Genomic DNA, 19,466 nt, shown 5'->3' with positions numbered 1-19,466 from the left:
CGCCCAATCTCCCTAATGAATATAGATGCAAAAATCCTCAACAAAATACTTGCAAATCGAATCCAAAGACACATTAAAAAAATCATACACCATGACCAAGTGGGGCTCATTCCAGGCATGCAAGGATGTGCAACATAAGAAAATCAATGTATTATAACACATTAAAAATTCGAAAGGGAAAAATCAAATGATCATCTCAATAGATGCTGAAAAAGCATTTGACAAAATCCAACATCCCTTTTTGATAAAAACACTTCAAAAGGTAGGAACTGAAGGAAACTTCCTCAACATGATAAAGAGCATATATGAAAAACCCACAGCCAGCATAGTACTCAATGGTGAGAGACTGAAAGCCTTCCCTCTAAGATCAGGAACAAGACAAGGATGCCCGCTGTCACCACTGTTATTCAACATTGTGCTGGAAGTGCTAGCCAGGGCAATCCGGCAAGACAAAGAAATAAAAGGCATCCAAATTGGAAAAGAAGAAGTAAAACTGTCATTGTTTGCAGATGATATGATTTTATATCTGGAAAACCCTGAGAAATCGACGATACAGCTACTAGAGCTAATAAACAAATTTAGCAAAGTAGCGGGATACAAGGTTAATGCACATAAGTCAGTAATGTTTCTATATGCTAGAAATGAACAAACTGAAGAGACACTCAAGAAAAAGATACCATTTTCAATAGCAACTAAAAAAATCAAGTACCTAGGAATAAACTTATCCAAAGATGTAAAAGACCTATACAAAGAAAATTACATAACTCTACTAAAGGAAACAGAAGGGGACCTTAAAAGATGGAAAAACATTTCATGTTCATGGATAGGAAGGCTAAATGTCATTAAGATGTCAATTCTACCCAAACTCATCTACAGATTCAATGCAATCCGAATCAAAATTCCAGCAACCTACTTTGCAGGCTTAGAAAAGCTAGTTATCAAATTTATTTGGAAAGGGAAGATGCCTCGAATTGCTAAAGACACTCTAAAAAAGAAAAAACGAAGTGGGAGGACTTACACTCCCTGACTTTGAAGCTTATTATAAAGCCACAGTTGTCAAAACAGCATGGTACTGGCACAAAGATAGACATATAGATCAATGGAATCGAATTGAGAATTCAGAGATATACCCTCAGATCTATGGCCGACTGATTTTTGATAAGGCCCCCAAACTCAGTGAACTGAGTCATAATGGTCTTTTCAACAAATGGAGCTGGGAGAGTTGGATATCCATATCCAAAAGAATGAAAGAGGACCCCTACCTCACACCCTACACAAAAATTTACTCAAAATGGACGAAAGATCTTAATATAAAAGAAAGTACCATAAAACTCCTAGAAGATAATGTAGGAAAACATCTTCAAGACCTTGTGTTAGGCGGCCACTTCCTAGACTTTACACCCAAAGCACAAGCAACAAAAGAGAAAATAGATAAATGGGAACTCCTCAAGCTTAGAAGTTTCTGCACCTCAAAGGAATTTCTCAAAAAGGTAAAGAGGCAGCCAACTCAATGGGAAAAAATTTTTGGAAACCATGTATCTGACAAAAGACTGGTATCTTGCATATATAAAGAAATCCTACAACTCAATGCCAATAGTACAGACAGCCCAATTATAAAATGGGCAAAAGATATGAAAAGACAGTTCTCTGAAGAGGAAATATAAATGGCCAAGAAACACAAGAAAAAATGTTTAGGTTCACTAGCTATTAGAGAGATGCAAATTAAGACCACAATGTGATACCATCCAACACCGATTAGAGTGGCTGCCATTAAAAAACAGGAAACTACAAATGAAGGAGGGGATGTGGAGAAATTGGAACTCTTATTCATTGTTGGTGGGACTGTATAATGGTTCAGCCCCTCTGGAAGTCAGTCTGGCAGTTCCTTAGAAAACTAGATACAGAGTTACTGTTCGATCCAGCGATTGCACTTCTCGGTATATACCCAAAAGACTGGAAAGCAGTGACACAAACAGATGTCTGCACGCCAATGTTCATAGCAGCATTATTCACAATTGCCAAAAGATGGAAACAACCCAAATGTCCTTCAACAGATGACTGGATAAATAAAATATGGTATATACACACAATGGAATATTACACGGCAGTAAGAAGGAACGACCTCGTGAAACATATGACAACATGGATGAACCTTGAAGACATAATGCTGAGCGAAATAAGCCAGCCACAAAAAGACAAATATTATATGCTACCACTAATGTGAGCTTTGAAAAATGTAAAACAAATGGTTTATAATGTAGAATGTAGGGGAACTAGCAATAGAGAGCAATTAAGTAAGGGGGAACAATAATCCAAGAAGAACAGATAACCTATTTAACGTTCTGGGGATGTCCAGGAATGACTATGGTCTGTTAATTTCTGATGGATATAGTAGGAACAAGTTCACAGAAATGTTGCTATATTATGTAACTTTCTTGGGGTAAAGCAGGAACAGGTTGGAAGTAAAGCAGTTATCTTAGGTTAGTTGTCTTTTTCTTACTCCTTTGTTATGGTCTGTTTGAAATGTTCTTTTATTGTATGTTTTTTTTTTTTAATTTGTTTTTCATAGTTGATTTAAAAAAGAAAAAAAAGTTAAAAAAAAAAAAAAAACAAGGAAAAAAATATGTTGTGCCCCCTTGAGGAGCCTGTGGAGAATGCAGGGGTATTGGCCTACCGCGCCTCGATGGTTGCTAACATGACCACAGACATAGGGGACTGGTGGTTTGATGGGTTGAGCCCTCTACCATAGGTTTTACCCTTGGGTAGACGATTGCTGCAAAGGAGAGGCTAGGCCTCCCTATAATTGTGCCTAAGAGCCTCCTCACGAATGCCTCTTTGTTGCTCAGATGTGGTCCTCTCTCTCTAGCTAAGCCAACTTGAAAGGTGAAATCACTGCCCTCCCCCCTACGTGGGATCAGACACCCAGGGGAGTGAATCTCCCTGGCAATGTGGAATATGACTCCCGGGGAGGAATGTAGACCTGGCATCGTGGGACGGAGAACATCTTCTTGACCAAAAGGGGGATGTGAAAGGAAATGAAATAAGCTTCAGTGGCAGAGAGATTCCAAAAGGAGCCGAGAGGTCACTCTGGTGGGCACGCTTACGCACACTTTAGACAACCCTTTTTAGGTTCTAAAGAATTGGGGTAGCTGGTGGTGGATACCTGAAGCTATCAAACTACGGCCCAGAACCCATGAATCTCGAAGACAATTCTATAAAAATGTAGCTTATGAGGGGTGACAATGGGATTGGGAAAGCCATAAGGACCACACTCCACTTTGTCTAGTTTGTGGATGGATGAGTAGAAAAATAGGGGAAGGAAACAAACAAAGAAACAGACAAAGGTACCCAGTGTTCTTTTTTACTTCAATTGCTCTTTTTCACTTTAATTATTATTCTTGTTATTTTTGTGTGTGTGCTAATGAAGGTGTCAGGGACTGATTTAGGTGATGAATGTACAACTATGTAATGGTACTGTGAACAATCGAACGTACGATTTGTTTTGTATGACTGCGTGGTATGTGAATATATCTCAATAAAATGAAGATTAAAAAAAAAAAAAAAAAAGAAGACCCTATGGGGTCTCTGACTAAATACTCGTCTGCAAACACACAGAGTAAGACTCCCAAGGCTCTTCAGAGAGAAGCTGATGCAGGGTTGAAAACAGAACAGATACTAGATGCCAACTAGTGTATATGGATGTTGTAGTTGTGGTCCAGACAAAACAGAGACTTCGTTAACACTTTCTTCATACCTCTGCCTTGTGTCTTAGGAATAAAGCTTATGCCCTAGTGTACAATCTACTGTAGACCTTCTGTAGCAAGGCCTACAACCAAGTCCTAACAAGATCCACAGGGGTGACAGAGTCTGGAGCTGAATTTCATCAATTTAGAGAGATTTGGAAACACTGTGGGCTTTTCACAGCTCTGAGCTAACAAAGAGTTAAAACCAAAGTTCAAGGTGATCAACCAATAACTAAATTACCTACCAAATTAAAAATCAACACTCTTCTGAGGAGGATGACAGAATCCAGAATCTATATCCTCTCTCAGCCATGATATTTAGTATTTATCAAAAAGTTATTAGATGTGCAAAGAAAGAAGAAAATGTCACCCAGAGTAAAGAAAAAATGGAGCCAACAGAAACCAATCCCAAGGATGACCCAGATGTACTACTACTGCAGCTGTACTCTAATTCTAAAGTTAGTTCAAAAATTTTTTAACCATATATTAAAAACAAGATATGTTTAAAATCAAGAATCTAAGAAGGTAGTAAAAGATGAGCTAATGAAAAAAAAATAAAAGAACAGAAATCAGTAAAATAGGAACACAAACAATAAAGGAAACTAATGAAGCTAAAAAAGCTGGCAGTTTGAAAGGGTTAATAAAATTGATAAGATTCTAGTGAGAATAAAAAAAAAAAGAAGAGAAAATATAAATTACCAATATTAGGAATGAAAGAGGGAATATCACTATAGGTCCTATAAACATTAAAAGGATAAAAAATTATGAACAAATATATGCCCCCAAAATGTGATTACTCAGATGAAATGAACAAACTGTTTGAGAAGCAAAAGTTACCAACATTGACTGAAGAAGAAATTAAAAATCTCAATCCCCTGTATCTTTTAAATGAATTAATCTATAATCAAAAACCTTCCCTCAAAGGAAAACTCCAGGTCCCAATGGATTTGGTAATGAATTATATCAAACATTTAAGGAAGAAATAACACAAAACCAAAACCTGAAAAAGAGATATTACTCAAAAAGGAAATTACAACCTTGGATTAGGCAAATGGTTTCTTAGATAGGACACCAAAAGTACAAGCAACAAAGAAAAAATAGATGAATTAGACTTTACCAAAATTAAAAACTTTTACGTGTCAAAGGACTCTATCAAGAAAGTGAAAGGCAACTAACAGAATGGGAGAAAATATTTGCAAATCATATATCTCATAAGGGCCCAATATCCAAAATATATAAAGAACTCTTACAATTCAACAATAAAAAGACAACCCAATTAAAAAATGAACAAAAAAGAAACAAAGAGACAGATGTTTTATGATTCCACTTGTATAAAATAGTTAGAACATGCAAATTCATAGAGACAGGAAAAGTAATGTATAGGTTACAAGGAGCAAGGGAGATGGGGAATGGGAAGTTAATGCATAATAGGTGTAGGTTTCTGTTTGGGTAACAGAAAAGTTCTAGTAATGGATGGTGATGAGAGTAGTGCAACATTATGAATGTGATAATCCCATCAAATGGTATGCTTGGCTGTGGTTGAGATGGGAAAATTTGTTTGTTTCTACAATTACAAAAAAAAAAAGTTACTAAAGAGACAATGACAAATAAATGCAATACATGTACTTGGACTGGATCTAATAATGGAGGAGAAAGACTCAAAAGGACATTGATGGGACATATGAAAAATCTGAATTTAGATTGTAAACTTTACACCAATATTAAATTTCTTATACTTGATAATCGTACTGAAGGTGGTTACATAAGAGCATGATATATACAACTAACTTGGAAATGTTTAGAAAATAGATAGATGGACATATGAATGGATAGAATGATATGACAAATGGGGCAAAATATTAAAAGTTGGGAGATCTGGGTATCTGGGTGGGGGGAATGTTGGAGCTCACTGTATGGGATTTGTATTATTTTTGCAAATGTCCTGTAAATGTGAAATTATTTCAAAATCTAAATTTTTAAAAAATAGACAAAGGGTTTGAATGTATACATTTCTCCAAAGAAGATATACAAAAGGCCAATAAGCACATGAAAAGATGCACATTATTAGCCATTAGGGAAATGCAAATCAAAACCACAATGAGTAATATGTCACACACACTAGGAAGGCTATACTCAAGAAAGTGAAAAATAACAAGTGTGGGGGATGATGTGGAGAAATCAGAACCCTCATCCATTGTTGGTGGAAATGTAAAGTGGTACACTCTCTTTGGAAACAGTTAAACATAGAGTTAACATATGATCCAGCAATTCCACTCCTAGGTATATTCCCAAGAGAAATGAAGACATATGTCCGCAAAAACACTTGTACAGGAATGTTTATAGAAGCTTTATTAAAAAGCAGCCAGGGAGGCGGGGCAAGATGGCAGACTGGTGAGCTGTATGTTTTAGTTACTCCTCCAGGAAAGTAGGTAAAAAGCCAGGAACTGCGTGGACTGGACACCACAGAGCAATCTGTCTTTGGGCATACTTCATACAACACTCATGAAAACGTGGAACTGCTGAGATCAGCGAAATCTGTAAGTTTTTGCGGCCAGGGGACCCGCGCCCCTCCCTGCCAGGCTCAGTCCCGGGGGAGGAGGGGCTGTCAGCTCCGGGAAGGAGAAGGGAGAATTGCAGTGGCTGCTCTTATCGGAAACTCATTCTACTGATTCAAACTCCAACCATAGATAGACTGAGACCAGACACCAGAGACTCTGAGAGCAGCCAGCCCAGCAGAGAGGAGAGAGGCATAGAAAAAAAACAACACGAAAAACTCCAAAATAAAAGCAGAGGATTTTTGGAGTTCTGGTGAACACAGAAAGGGGAAGGGCGGAGATCAGGCCTTGAGGCGCATATGCAAATCCCGAAGCAAAGCTGATCTCTCTGCCCTGTGCACCTTTCCTTAATGGCCCTGGTTGCTTTGTCTATTGGCATTTCAATAACCCATTAGATCTCTGAGGAGGGCCGTTTTTTTTTTTTTTTTTTAATCCTTTTTGCTTTTTCTAAAACAATTACTCTAAGAAGCTCAATACAGAAAGCTTCAAAGAATTGAAATTTGGGCACGTCAAGTCAAGAGCAGAACTAAGAGAGCTCTGAGACAAAAGGCAATAATCCAGTGGCTGAGAAAATTCACTAAACAACACAACTTCCCAAGAAAAGGGGGGTGTCCGCTCACAGCCACCATCCTGGTGGACAGGAAACACTCCTGCCCATCGCCAGCCCCATAGCCCAGAGCTGCCCCAGACAACCCAGTGTGACGGAAGTGCTTCAAGTAACAGGCACACACCACAAAACTGGGCATGGACATTAGCCTTCCCTGCAACCTCAGCTGAATGTCCCAGAGCTGGGAAGGGGGAGCAGTGTGAATTAACAGAGCCCCATTCAGCCATCATTTGAGCAGACTGGGAGCCTCCCAACACAGCCCAGCAGCCCAGAACTGCCCTGGGGGGACGGCACTCACCTGTGACATAGCACAGTCATCCCTCAACAGAGGACCCGGGGTGCACAGCCTGGAAGAGGGGCCCACTTGCAAGTCTCAGGAGCCATACGCCAATACCAAAGACTTGTGGGTCAGTGGCAGAGACAAACTGTGGCAGGACTGAACTGAAGGATTAGACTATTGCAGCAGCTTTAAAAGTCTAGGATCATCAGGGAGATTTGATTGTTAGGGCCAACCCCCTCCCCGACTGCCCAGAAACACGCCCCACATACAGGGCAGGCAACACCAACTACACACGCAAGCTTGGTACACCAATTGGGCCCCACAAGACTCACTCCCCCACTCACCAAAAAGGCTAAGCAGGGGAGATCTGGCTTGTGGAGAACAGGTGGCTCGTGGATGCCACCTGCTGGTTAGTTAGAGAAAGTGTACTCCACGAAGCTGTAGATCTGATAAATTAGAGATAAGGACTTCAACTGGTCTACAAACCCTAAAAGAACCCTATCAAGTTCAGCAAATGCCACGAGGCCAAAAACAACAGAAAATTATAAAGCATATGAAAAAACCAGACGATATGGATAACCCAAGCCCAAGCACCCAAATCAAAAGACCAGAAGAGACACAGCACCTAGAGCAGCTACTCAAAGAACTAAAGATGAACAATGAGACCATAGTACGGGATATGAAGGAAATCAAGAAGACCCTAGAAGAACATAAAGAAGACATTGCAAGACTAAATAAAAAAATGGATGATCTTATGGAAATTAAAGAAACTGTTGACCAAATTAAAAAGATTCTGGACACTCATACTACAAGACTAGAGGAAGTTGAACAACGAATCAGTGACCTGGAAGATGACAGAATGGAAAATGAAAGCATAAAAGAAAGAATGGGGAAAAAAATTGAAAAACTCGAAATGGACCTCAGGGATATGATAGATAATATGAAACGTCCGAATATAAGACTCATTGGTGTCCCAGAAGGGGAAGAAAAGGGTAAAGGTCTAGGAAGAGTATACAAAGAAATTGTTGGGGAAAACTTCCCAAATCTTCTAAACAACATAAATACACAAATCATAAATGCTCAGCGAACTCCAAATAGCATAAATCCAAAAAAACCCACTCCGAGACATATACTGATCACACTGTCAAACATAGAAGAGAAGGAGCAAGTTCTGAAAGCAGCAAGAGAAAAGCAATTCACCACATACAAAGGAAACAGCATAAGACTAAGTAGTGACTACTCAGCAGCCACCATGGAGGCAAGAAGGCAGTGGCACGATATATTTAAAATTCTGAGTGAGAGGAATTTCCAGCCAAGAATACTTTATCCAGCAAAGCTCTCCTTCAAATTTGAGGGAGAGCTTAAATTTTTCACAGACAAAGAAATGCTGAGAGAATTTGCTAACAAGAGACCTGCCCTACTGGAGATACTAAAGGGAGCCCTACAGACAGAGAAACAAAGACAGGACAGAGAGACTTGGAGAAAGGTTCAGTACTAAAGAGATTCGGTATGGGTACAATAAAGGATATTAATAGAGAGAGGGAAAAATATGGCAAACATAATCCAAAGGATAAGATGGCCGATTCAAGAAATGCCTTCACGGTTTTAACGTTGAATGTAAATGGATTAAACTCCCCAGTTAAAAGATATAGATTCGCAGAATGGATCAAAAAAAATGAACCATCAATATGTTGCATACAAGAGACTCATCTTAGACACAGGGACACAAAGAAACTGAAAGTGAAAGGATGGAAAAAAATATTTCATGCAAGCTACAGCCAAAAGAAAGCAGGTGTAGCAATATTAATCTCAGATAAAATAGACTTCAAATGCAGGGATGTTTTGAGAGACAAAGAAGGCCACTACATACTAATAAAAGGGGCAATTCAGCAAGAAGAAATAACAATCGTAAATGTCTATGCACCCAATCAAGGTGCCACAAAATACATGAGAGAAACATTGGCAAAACTAAAGGAAGCAACTGATGTTTCCACAATAATTGTGGGAGACTTCAACACATCACTCTCTCCTATAGATAGATCAACCAGACAGAAGACCAATAAGGAAATTGAAAACCTAAACAATCTGATAAATGAATTAGATTTAACAGACATCTACAGGACATTACATCCCAAATCACCAGGATACACATACTTTTCTAGTGCTCACGGAACCTTCTCCAGAATAGATCATATGCTGGGACATAAAACAAGCCTCAATAAATTTAAAAAGATTGAAATTGATTGCGGATCGGGTCGGCGCCATTTTGGGACTGAGGCTGGTTGTGGGGGAGGGAAAAGCGGCAAAAGGGGATTATTCAAAGTACCGAAAACCTCCTCCCGGGATCGAGCGCAGCGGCAACCCCAAGCCCGGGGCACCTCTGGTGGGGCAGAAGGTGATCGAATTACTCAGATATGAAGATCATCATCTAGATTTTGTTAAAGGCCCTGGATGGTTGAAGTGGCCATTTTGGAATTACAATGGTTTTGGATAATTTTGCCCCAGAAGTTTATTAAAATTGGCAAGGATCGTCTCTGAAGTGAATCAATAATAGTAAACAATTCGACAAGCTACTTAAAGAGAGACTCAGGCATTTCTTCAGTATTTTGGTTCAAAACGGATTATATAACTGGTTAAAGTATTTCAGCTGGTTGAATCCCCCCCCCACCCCTGTTGTTCTTCACCCAAAACTGTGAGATATGTTTGATCTGTGTATTGAGTAGTTTCTGCAGTTTCATATCACTGCTTAAATATTCCCAAAGGTTCATGCAGTTTTTTTTTACATTTACTACAAGTTTTAGGAATTTTTGATCTCAACCCCTTTCGTATCACAATGGGACAGCTTTTCTAAATGAAGACCTTGAAAGAGTACAGAGTTTTTTTCCTTTTATCTTTTATTTACGTGTAAATTTAAAATGTTGCAGTTTCCCAGCAGCGTGGTAGTCTTGAGATAGCTGTGTGTTTTCCTGTATATGCTGATGTTTAGGGATGCTTTTCAGATGTGAAATTTTCTTTTTGTTTTTGCTTTTTGGCTCATAAATTGGATATTTCATCTGGAGTGGATAAGTACAACAGTGACAAGTACATGGAATAGTAAAGAAGACAGGCTTCAGAAGACTTATAAATCTTAAATTCAAGGAACTTGGCTAATTCTGGAGATAGCCATATGAAAACTTTAAAACAGAAGTATGGGTAGCTGACTTGAAGTAACTCTATGTCATATAGTCTTAGCTTAAGCATCTTCAAAGAACTTGGATATTATTTCAAAGGATACAAAATAAAAAAACAAACTGGAAAACATAAAGATTACAGGAAAAGAACTAACACCTCCCTGTGCAGTCCTGTTGGAATTTGGACTTGCCATGAGGTGTTGAAGCCTTGTTTCACTGAGTCGGAGAGACTGGACCTAAATGGCGCAGCATGACTTTGCTCCAGCCTGGCTTAATTTTCCTACTCCACCATCATCAACAAAGTCGTCATTGAATTTTGAAAAGCATTCTGAAAACTTTTCATGGACAGAAAATCGTTATGATGTGAATCGTCGGCGCCATAACTCTTCAGATGGCTTTGATTCTGGTATTGGGCGTCCTAACGGAGGTAACTTTGGAAGGAAAGAAAAAAATGGATGGCGTACGCATGGAAGAAATGGTACTGAAAACATAAATCATCGAGGGGGATACCATGGTGGAAGTTCCCGTTCTCGTAGCAGTATTTTCCATTCTGGAAAAAGCCAAGGACTGCATGAAAACAGCATACCTGACAATGAAACTGGGAGGAAAGAGGACAAGAGAGAACGCAAACAGTTTGAGGCTGAGGATTTTCCATCTTTAAATCCTGAATATGAGAGAGAACCAAATCAGAATAAATCTTTAGCTACAGGTGTATGGGGCCTACACGCCCAGACACACACATACCCAACCAAAAAAATCTCCCAAGCTCCTCTCTTAGAATATCCTCCGAATCCTAAATCTAGAGCTCCAAGAATGCTGGTCATTAAGAAAGGTAATACAAAAGACTTACAGCTGTCTGGATTCCCAGTAGTAGGAAATCTTCAGTCACAGCCAGTTAAGAATGGGACTGGTCCAAGTGTTTATAAAGGCTTAGTCCCTAAACCTGCTGCTCCACCTACAAAACCTGCACAATGGAAAAGCCAAACTAAAGAAAATAAAGTTGGGACTTCTTTCCCTCATGAGTCTACATATGGTGTTGGCAACTTCAATGCTTTCAAATCAACTGCCAAGAATTTTAGTTCATCAGCAAATTCAGTAAAAGAGTGTAACCGCTCAAATTCCTCTTCACCTGTTGACAAACTTAATCAGCAGCCTCGTCTAACCAAACTTACACGAATGCGCACCGATAAGAAGAGTGAATTTTTGAAAGCATTGAAAAGGGACAGAGTAGAAGAGGAACAAGAAGATGAAAGTCATGCTGGCTCAGAGAAGGATGACGACTCATTTAATTTGCATAACAGTAATAGTACTCGTCAAGAGAGGGATATAAACCGAAACTTTGATGAAAGTGAAATTCCACAAGAGAATGGCAATGCTTCTGTGATTTCCCAGCAGATCATTCGGTCTTCAACCTTTCCACAAACTGATGTTCTTTCAAGTTCACTTGAGGCAGAACACAGGTTGTTAAAGGAGATGGGCTGGCAGGAAGACAGTGAAAACGATGAAACATGTGCTCCCTTAACTGAGGATGAAATGAGAGAATTCCAAGTTATTAGTGAACAGTTACAGAAGAATGGTCTGAGAAAAAATGGTATTTTGAAAAATGGCCTGATCTGTGACTTCAAATTTGGACCCTGGAAAAACAGCACTTTCAAACCTACTATTGAGAATGATGACACAGAGACAAGTAGCAGTGACACATCAGATGATGATGATGTGTGAAGGATTTCCTAACAGCTTTAGAAAATTTAGTGTGATACATCTCTCATACAGTTTGGGGGTGAATTGTAAAAATGAAGAACTATAATTTATGTAGTAAAATACCCCATTAGAAGATGATTTTTTGGGGGGGACTTCAATATGAAGAAAACCAAGAATGTTGTGTTGGGCTGTGTTGAACATTATTTCTTTGTAAATGAATGTTGTAGAAATGAGGACTTTGGTTGATCCAACATTGACTTTCTTCATCACTGCAGCATTTCTCTGACTAGCAATGTGACAATGTAACAAATGAGATTTTCTCATTTAATAATAAAAATTGTGTAATGTTTTGCAAAGCTTCGTCTTAAAATGTCCAGGTCTTAAGAAAAAAGGCAGCTTACACTGTTTTGCTTGCAGAGTCATACCTTTTTCATACAGTGGAAATCCTCAAGTCCACTTTGTGCGCCCTATCCCTCCCCCAAAAGGACAATGTAGCATGTTGGCTAAAACTGGAGCACAGTGCACTAAAACATTAATTTCCTGATCTCAACTGTTGTATTAGTCACTTTTAAAACATAAATTGCTCTTTAGCCATTTGTAGTGCAGTAATGTTACAGGAAAGATTTGCCACACTTTCTTCCAAATTTAAAAGTTGATTTTCAAGAGCTTTATTTCGGTATGTTGTCAGACCAGGATTTTCAAAGTTGATGGAAAAGAGTCTTGTGGGAAAACTTATTTTGATAAATGACACATGCAGAAAAACTGATCACACTGACTGGATCTGTCCACAGCATGGAAATAAACTGGATTTTCAGAAAAAAAAAAAAAAAAAAAAAAAAAGATTGAAATTATTCAAAGCACATTCTCTGACCACAATGGAATACAATTAGAAGTCAATAACCATCAGAGACTTAGAAAATTCACAAATACCTGGAGGTTAAACAACACACTCCTAAACAATCAGTGGGTTAAAGAAGAAATAGCAAGAGAAATTGCTAAATATATAGAGACGAATGAAAATGAGAACACAACATACCAAAACCTACGGGATGCAGCAAAAGCAGTGCTAAGGGGGAAATTTATAGCACTAAACGCATATACTAAAAAGGAAGAAAGAGCCAAAATCAAAGAACTAATGGATCAACTGAAGAAGCTAGAAAATGAACAGCAAACCAATCCTAAACCAAGTACAAGAAAAGAAATAACAAGGATTAAAGCAGAAATAAATGACATAGAGAACAAAAAAACAATAGAAAGGATAAATATCACCAAAAGTTGGTTCTTTGAGAAGATCAACAAGATTGACAAGCCCCTAGCTAGACTGACAAAATCAAAAAGAGAGAAGACCCATATAAACAAAATAATGAATGAAAAAGGTGACATAACTGCAGATCCTGAAGAAATTAAAAACATTATAAGAGGATATTATGAACAACTGTATGGCAACAAACTGGATAATGTAGAAGAAATGGACAATTTCCTGGAAACATATGAACAACCTAGACTGACCAGAGAAGAAATAGAAGACCTCAACCAACCCATCACAAGCAAAGAGATCCAATCAGTCATCAAAAATCTTCCCACAAATCAATGCCCAGGGCCAGATGGCTTCACAGGGGAATTCTACCAAACTTTCCAGAAAGAACTGACACCAATCTTACTCAAACTCTTTCAAAACATTGAAAAAAATGGAACACTACCTAACTCATTTTATGAAGCTAACATCAATCTAATACCAAAACCAGGCAAAGATGCTACAAAAAAGGAAAACTACCGGCCAATCTCCCTAATGAATATAGATGCAAAAATCCTCAACAAAATACTTGCAAATCAAATCCAAAGACACATTAAAAAAATCATACACCATGACCAAGTGGGGTTCATTCCAGGCATGCAAGGATGGTTCAACATAAGAAAAACAATCAATGTATTACAACACATTAAAAACTCGAAAGGGAAAAATCAATTGATCATCTCAATAGATGCTGAAAAAGCATTTGACAAAATCCAACATCCCTTTTTGATAAAAACACTTCAAAAGGTAGGAATTGAAGGAAACTTCCTCAATATGATAAAGAGCATATATGAAAAACCCACAGCCAGCATAGTACTCAATGGTGAGAGACTGAAAGCCTTCCCTCTAAGGTCAGGAACAAGACAAGGATGCCCGCTGTCACCACTGTTATTCAACATTGTGCTGGAAGTGCTAGCCAGGGCAATCCGGCAAGACAAAGAAATAAAAGGCATCCAAATTGGAAAAGAAGAAGTAAAACTGTCATTGTTTGCAGATGATATGATCTTATATCTAGAAAACCCTGAGAAATCAACGATACACCTACTAGAGCTAATAAACAAATTTAGCAAAGTAGCGGGATACAAGATTAATGCACATAAGTCAGTAATGTTTCTATATGCTAGAAATGAACAAACTGAAGAGACACTCAAGAAAAAGATACCATTTTCAATAGCAACTAAAAAAATCAAGTACCTAGGAATAAACTTAACCAAGATGTAAAAGACCTATACAAAGAAAACTACATAACTCTACTAAAAGAAATAGAAGGGGACCTTAAAAGATGGAAAAATATTCCATGTTCATGGATAGGAAGGCTAAATGTCATTAAGATGTCAATTCTACCCAAACTCATCTACAGATTCAATGCAATCCCAATCAAAATTCCAACAACCTACTTTGCAGACTTGGAAAAGCTAGTTATCAAATTTATTTGGAAAGGGAAGATGCCTCGAATTGCTAAAGACACTCTAAAAAAGAAAAACGAAGTGGGAGGACTTACACTCCCTGACTTTGAAGCTTATTATAAAGCCACAGTTGCCAAAACAGCATGGTACTGGCACAAAGATAGACATATAGATCAATGGAATCGAATTGAGAATTCAGAGATAGACCCTCAGATCTATGGCCGACTGATCTTTGATAAGGCCCCCAAAGTCACTGAACTGAGCCATAATGGTCTTTTCAACAAATGGGGCTGGGAGAGTTGGATATCCATATCCAAAAGAATGAAAGAGGACCCCTACCTCACCCCCTACACAAAAATTAACTCAAAATGGACCAAAGATCTCAATATAAAAGAAAGTACCATAAAACTCCTAGAAGATAATGTAGGAAAACATCTTCAAGACCTTGTATTAGGAGGCCACTTCCTAGACTTTACACCCAAAGCACAAGCAACAAAAGAGAAAATAGATAAATGGGAACTCCTCAAGCTTAGAAGTTTCTGCACCTCAAAGGAATTTCTCAAAAAGGTAAAGAGGCAGCCAACTCAATGGGAAAAAATTTTTGGAAACCATGTATCTGACAAAAGACTGATATCTTGCATATACAAAGAAATCCTACAACTCAATGACAATAGTACAGACAGCCCAATTATAAAATGGGCAAAAGATATGAAAAGACAGTTCTCTGAAGTGGAAATACAAATGGCCAAGAAACACATGAAAAAATGTTCAGCTTCACTAGCTATTAGAGAGATGCAAATTAAGACCACAATGAGATACCATCTAACACCGGTTAGAATGGCTGCCATTAAACAAACAGGAAACTACAAATGCTGGAGGGGATGTGGAGAAATTGGAACTCTTATTCATTGTTGGTGGGACTGTATAATGGTTCAGCCACTCTGGAAGTCAGTCTGGCAGTTCCTTAGAAAACTAGATATAGAGCTACCATTCGATCCAGCGATTGCACTTCTCGGTATATACCCGGAAGATCGGAAAGCAGTGACACGAACAGATATCTGCACGCCAATGTTCATAGCAGCGTTATTCACAATTGCCAAGAGATGGAAACAACCCAAATGTCCTTCAACAGACGAGTGGATAAATAAAATGTGGTATATACACACGATGGAATACTACGCGGCAGTAAGAAGGAACGATCTGGTGAAACATATGACAACATGGATGAACCTTGAAGACATAATGCTGAGCGAAATAAGCCAGGCACAAAAAGAGAAATATTATATGCTACCACTAATGTGAACTTTGAAAAATGTAAAACAAATGGTTTATAATGTAGAATGTAGGGGAACTAGCAGTAGAGAGCAATTAAGGAAGGGGGAACAATAATCCAAGAAGAACAGATAAGCTATTTAACGTTCTGGGGATGCCCAGAAATGACTATGGTCTGTTAATTTCTGATGGATGTAGTAGGAACAAGTTCACTGAAATGTTGCTATATTATGTAACTTTCTTGGGGTAAAGTAGGAACATGTTGGAAGTTAAGCAGTTATCTTAGGTTAGTTGTCTTTTTCTTACTCCCTTGTTATGGTCTCTTTGAAATGTTCTTTTATTGTATGTTTGTTTTCTTTTTAACTTTTTTTTCATACAGTTGATTTAAAAAAGAAGGGAAAGTTAAAAAAAAAAAAAAAAGAAAAAAGACAAACAAGGAAAAAAAAAAAAAAAGTTGTATTGCCCCCTTGAGGAGCCTGTGGAGAATGCAGGGGTATTCGCCTACCCCACCACCATGGTTGCTAACATGACCACAGACATAGGGGACTGGTGGTTTGATGGGTTGAGCCCTCTACCATAAGTTTTACCCTTGGGAAGACGGTTGCTGCAAAGGAGAGGCTAGGCCTCCCTGTATTTGTGCCTAAGAGTCTCCTCCTGAATGCCTCTTTGTTGCTCAGATGTGGCCCTCTCTCTCTGGCTAAGCCAACTTGAAAGGTGAAATCACTGCCCTCCCCCCTACGTGGGATCAGACACCCAGGGAAGTGAATCTCCCTGGCAACGTGGAATATGACTCCCGGGGAGGAATGTAGACCCGGCATCGTGGGATGGAGAACATCTTCTTGACCAAAAGGGGGATGTGAAAGGAAATGAAATAAGCTTCAGTGGCAGAGAGATTCCAAAACGAGCCGAGAGATCACTCTGGTGGGCACTCTTACGCACACTTTAGACAACCTTTTTTAGGTTCTAAAGAATTGGGGTAGCTGGTGGTGGATACCTGAAACTATTAAACTACAACCCAGAACCCATGAATCTCGAAGACAGTTGTATAAAAATGTAGCTTATGAGGGGTGACAATGGGATTGGGAAAGCCGTAAGGACCAAACTCCACTTTGTCTAGTTTATGGATGGATGTGTAGAAAAGTAGGGTAAGGAAACAAACAGACAAAGGTACCCAGTGTTCTTTTTTACTTCAATTGCTCTTTTTCACTCTAATTATTTTTCTTGTTATTTTTGTGTGTGTGCTAATGAAGGTGTCAGGGATTGATTTAGGTGATGAATGTACAACTATGTAATGGTACTGTAAACAATCGAAAGTACAATTTGTTTTGTATGACTGCGTGGTATGTGAATATATCTCAATAAAATGATAAAAAAAAAATAATGAAAATAAAAAAGGATATACAGATGACATTTGAGTACATGAAAAGATGTTCAATGTCATTAGTCATTAGTGAAATGCAAATTAATATCACAATGAGATATCACTACATGCCTATCAGACTGGATAAAATTAAAAATAATGACAATACTGAATGCTTATGAGGATGTAGAGAAACTGAATATCTCATGCTTTGCTGGTGGGAATGTAACATGGGATAGTCACTCTGGAAAACAGTTTGGCAGTTTCTTAATAAACTGCACATGCAACTACCATACAAGCCAATAATAGTACTGTTGGGAATTTATCCCAGAGAAATGAAGACTTACATTCACACAAAAACCTGTATATGAATGTTTAAAGATGCTTTTGTCACAATAACTAAAAACTTAAAAACAACCCAGATTTTCTTCAATAGGTGAATGGTTAAATAAACAGTGGTACATCTATGCCATGGACTACTACTCAGTAATAAAAAGGAATGGACTATTGATGCATGCAACAATCTGGATAAATCTTCAGAGAATTTTACTGAGTGAAAAAAGCCAATCCCAAAAAGCTATATTCTATAGATTTCATCTATATAACATTCTTAAATGACATAATTATAGAAATGGAGAACAGATTAATTGTTGCCAGGGATTTAGGAGGGATTGGGAATGAGAGGGAAGTCTATAGAAGGACACTATGAGGGATCCTTGTGATGGAAAAGTTCTGGATCTTAATTGTATCAATCTCAATATCCTGGTTGTATATTGTACTATGGTTTTGCAAAATGCTATCATTGGGAGAATCTGGGTAAAGTTACTTTGTATCTCTCTGTTTTATGTTTTGTTTATTTATACTGCATCTGAACCTATGATTATCTCAAAATAAAAGCTGAATAAAAGGAGATTAGGAGAGGAAAAAAAAAAAAAAAAAAAAAAAAAAAAAAAAAAAAAAAGAAAGGAAATGAAATAAGCTTCAGTGGCAGAGAGATTCCAAAACGAGCCGAGAGATCACTCTGGTGGGCACTCTTACGCACACTTTAGACAACCTTTTTTAGGTTCTAAAGAATTAGGGTAGCTGGTGGTGGATACCTGAAACTATTAAACTACAACCCAGAACCCATGAATCTCGAAGACAGTTGTATAAAAATGTAGCTTTTGAGGGGTGACAGTGGGATTGGGAATGCCATAAAGACCAAACTCCACTTTGTCTAGTTTATGGATGGATGTGTAGAAAAGTAGGGGAAGCAAACAAACAGACAAAGGTACCCAGTGTTCTTTTTTACTTCAATTGCTCTTTTTCACTCTAATTAGTATTCTTGTTATTTTTCTGTGTGTGCTAATGAAGGTGTCAGGGATTGATTTAGGTGATGAATGTACAACTATGTAATGGTACTGTAAACAATCGAAAGTACAATTTGTTTTGTATGACTGCGTGGTATGTGAATATATCTCAATAAAATGATGATTAAAAAAAATAATAAAATAAAAAAAAAAAAAAGCAGCCAAAATGCAGAAACAATCCAAACGTCCATCAACTGAAGGATAAACAAAATGTGGTATATCCATACAATGGAATATTATTCAGCTATAAAAAGGACAAAAGTACTGATCCATACTACAACATGGATGAACCTTTAAAGCATTATGCTAAGAAGCCAGACACAAAGGGTCACAAACTATATGCTTCCAGTTATATGAAATGCCCAGAACAGGCAAATCCATACAGACAGAAAGAAGATTTTTGGTTGACAGAAGCTGGGGAGAAGTGACTACTAATGGGCACAGAGGTTCTTTTCTGGAATGGTGAAAATGTTCTGGAATGAGATAGTGGAGATGGATGCACAACCTTGCGAGTATACTAAAAACGAGTGAACTGTGCTTTAAAAGCATGAATTTTAGGTATGAGAATTATAACTCAATAAGCTGTTATTTTTTAAGAACCACTTATGATAGAATCAAAAACCAAAAAACTTAGGGATAAGTTTAACGAAAGATGTCTAAGACTTGAAAAATGAAAAGAACTACACATTACTAAGAGAAACTAAAGAAAATCTAAATACATGGAAAGAT

General features: G+C 38.0%; 2 protein-coding genes across 5 annotated transcripts in view; one reads left to right on the top strand and one right to left on the bottom strand.

Annotated features, from left to right (window-relative positions):
• Window positions 1-19,466, bottom strand: part of UBR1 (ubiquitin protein ligase E3 component n-recognin 1) — a 239,617-nt gene that overhangs the window by 81,582 nt on the left and 138,569 nt on the right. The gene's annotated exons all lie outside the window — the stretch shown is intronic.
• LOC119532105 (vasculin) lies at window positions 9,438-12,406 on the top strand. Of its 2 annotated transcripts, XM_037834172.1 has the most exons (2): window positions 9,441-11,073; window positions 11,134-12,406. In XM_037834172.1, the coding sequence occupies exons 1-2, from the start codon at window positions 10,596-10,598 to the stop codon at window positions 12,075-12,077; spliced, it is 1,422 nt and encodes a 473-aa protein (XP_037690100.1). In that variant the 5' UTR covers window positions 9,441-10,595; the 3' UTR covers window positions 12,078-12,406. The 2 variants fall into 2 exon arrangements, with proteins under 2 accessions (XP_037690099.1, XP_037690100.1); XM_037834171.1 differs by having other exon boundaries at window positions 9,438-12,406.

Source organism: Choloepus didactylus, chromosome 4 (genome assembly GCF_015220235.1).
Source record: "Choloepus didactylus isolate mChoDid1 chromosome 4, mChoDid1.pri, whole genome shotgun sequence".
In the NCBI taxonomy this organism is placed as follows: domain Eukaryota; kingdom Metazoa; phylum Chordata; class Mammalia; order Pilosa; family Megalonychidae; genus Choloepus; species Choloepus didactylus.
This window is presented reverse-complemented; position numbering and strand designations above follow the sequence as displayed.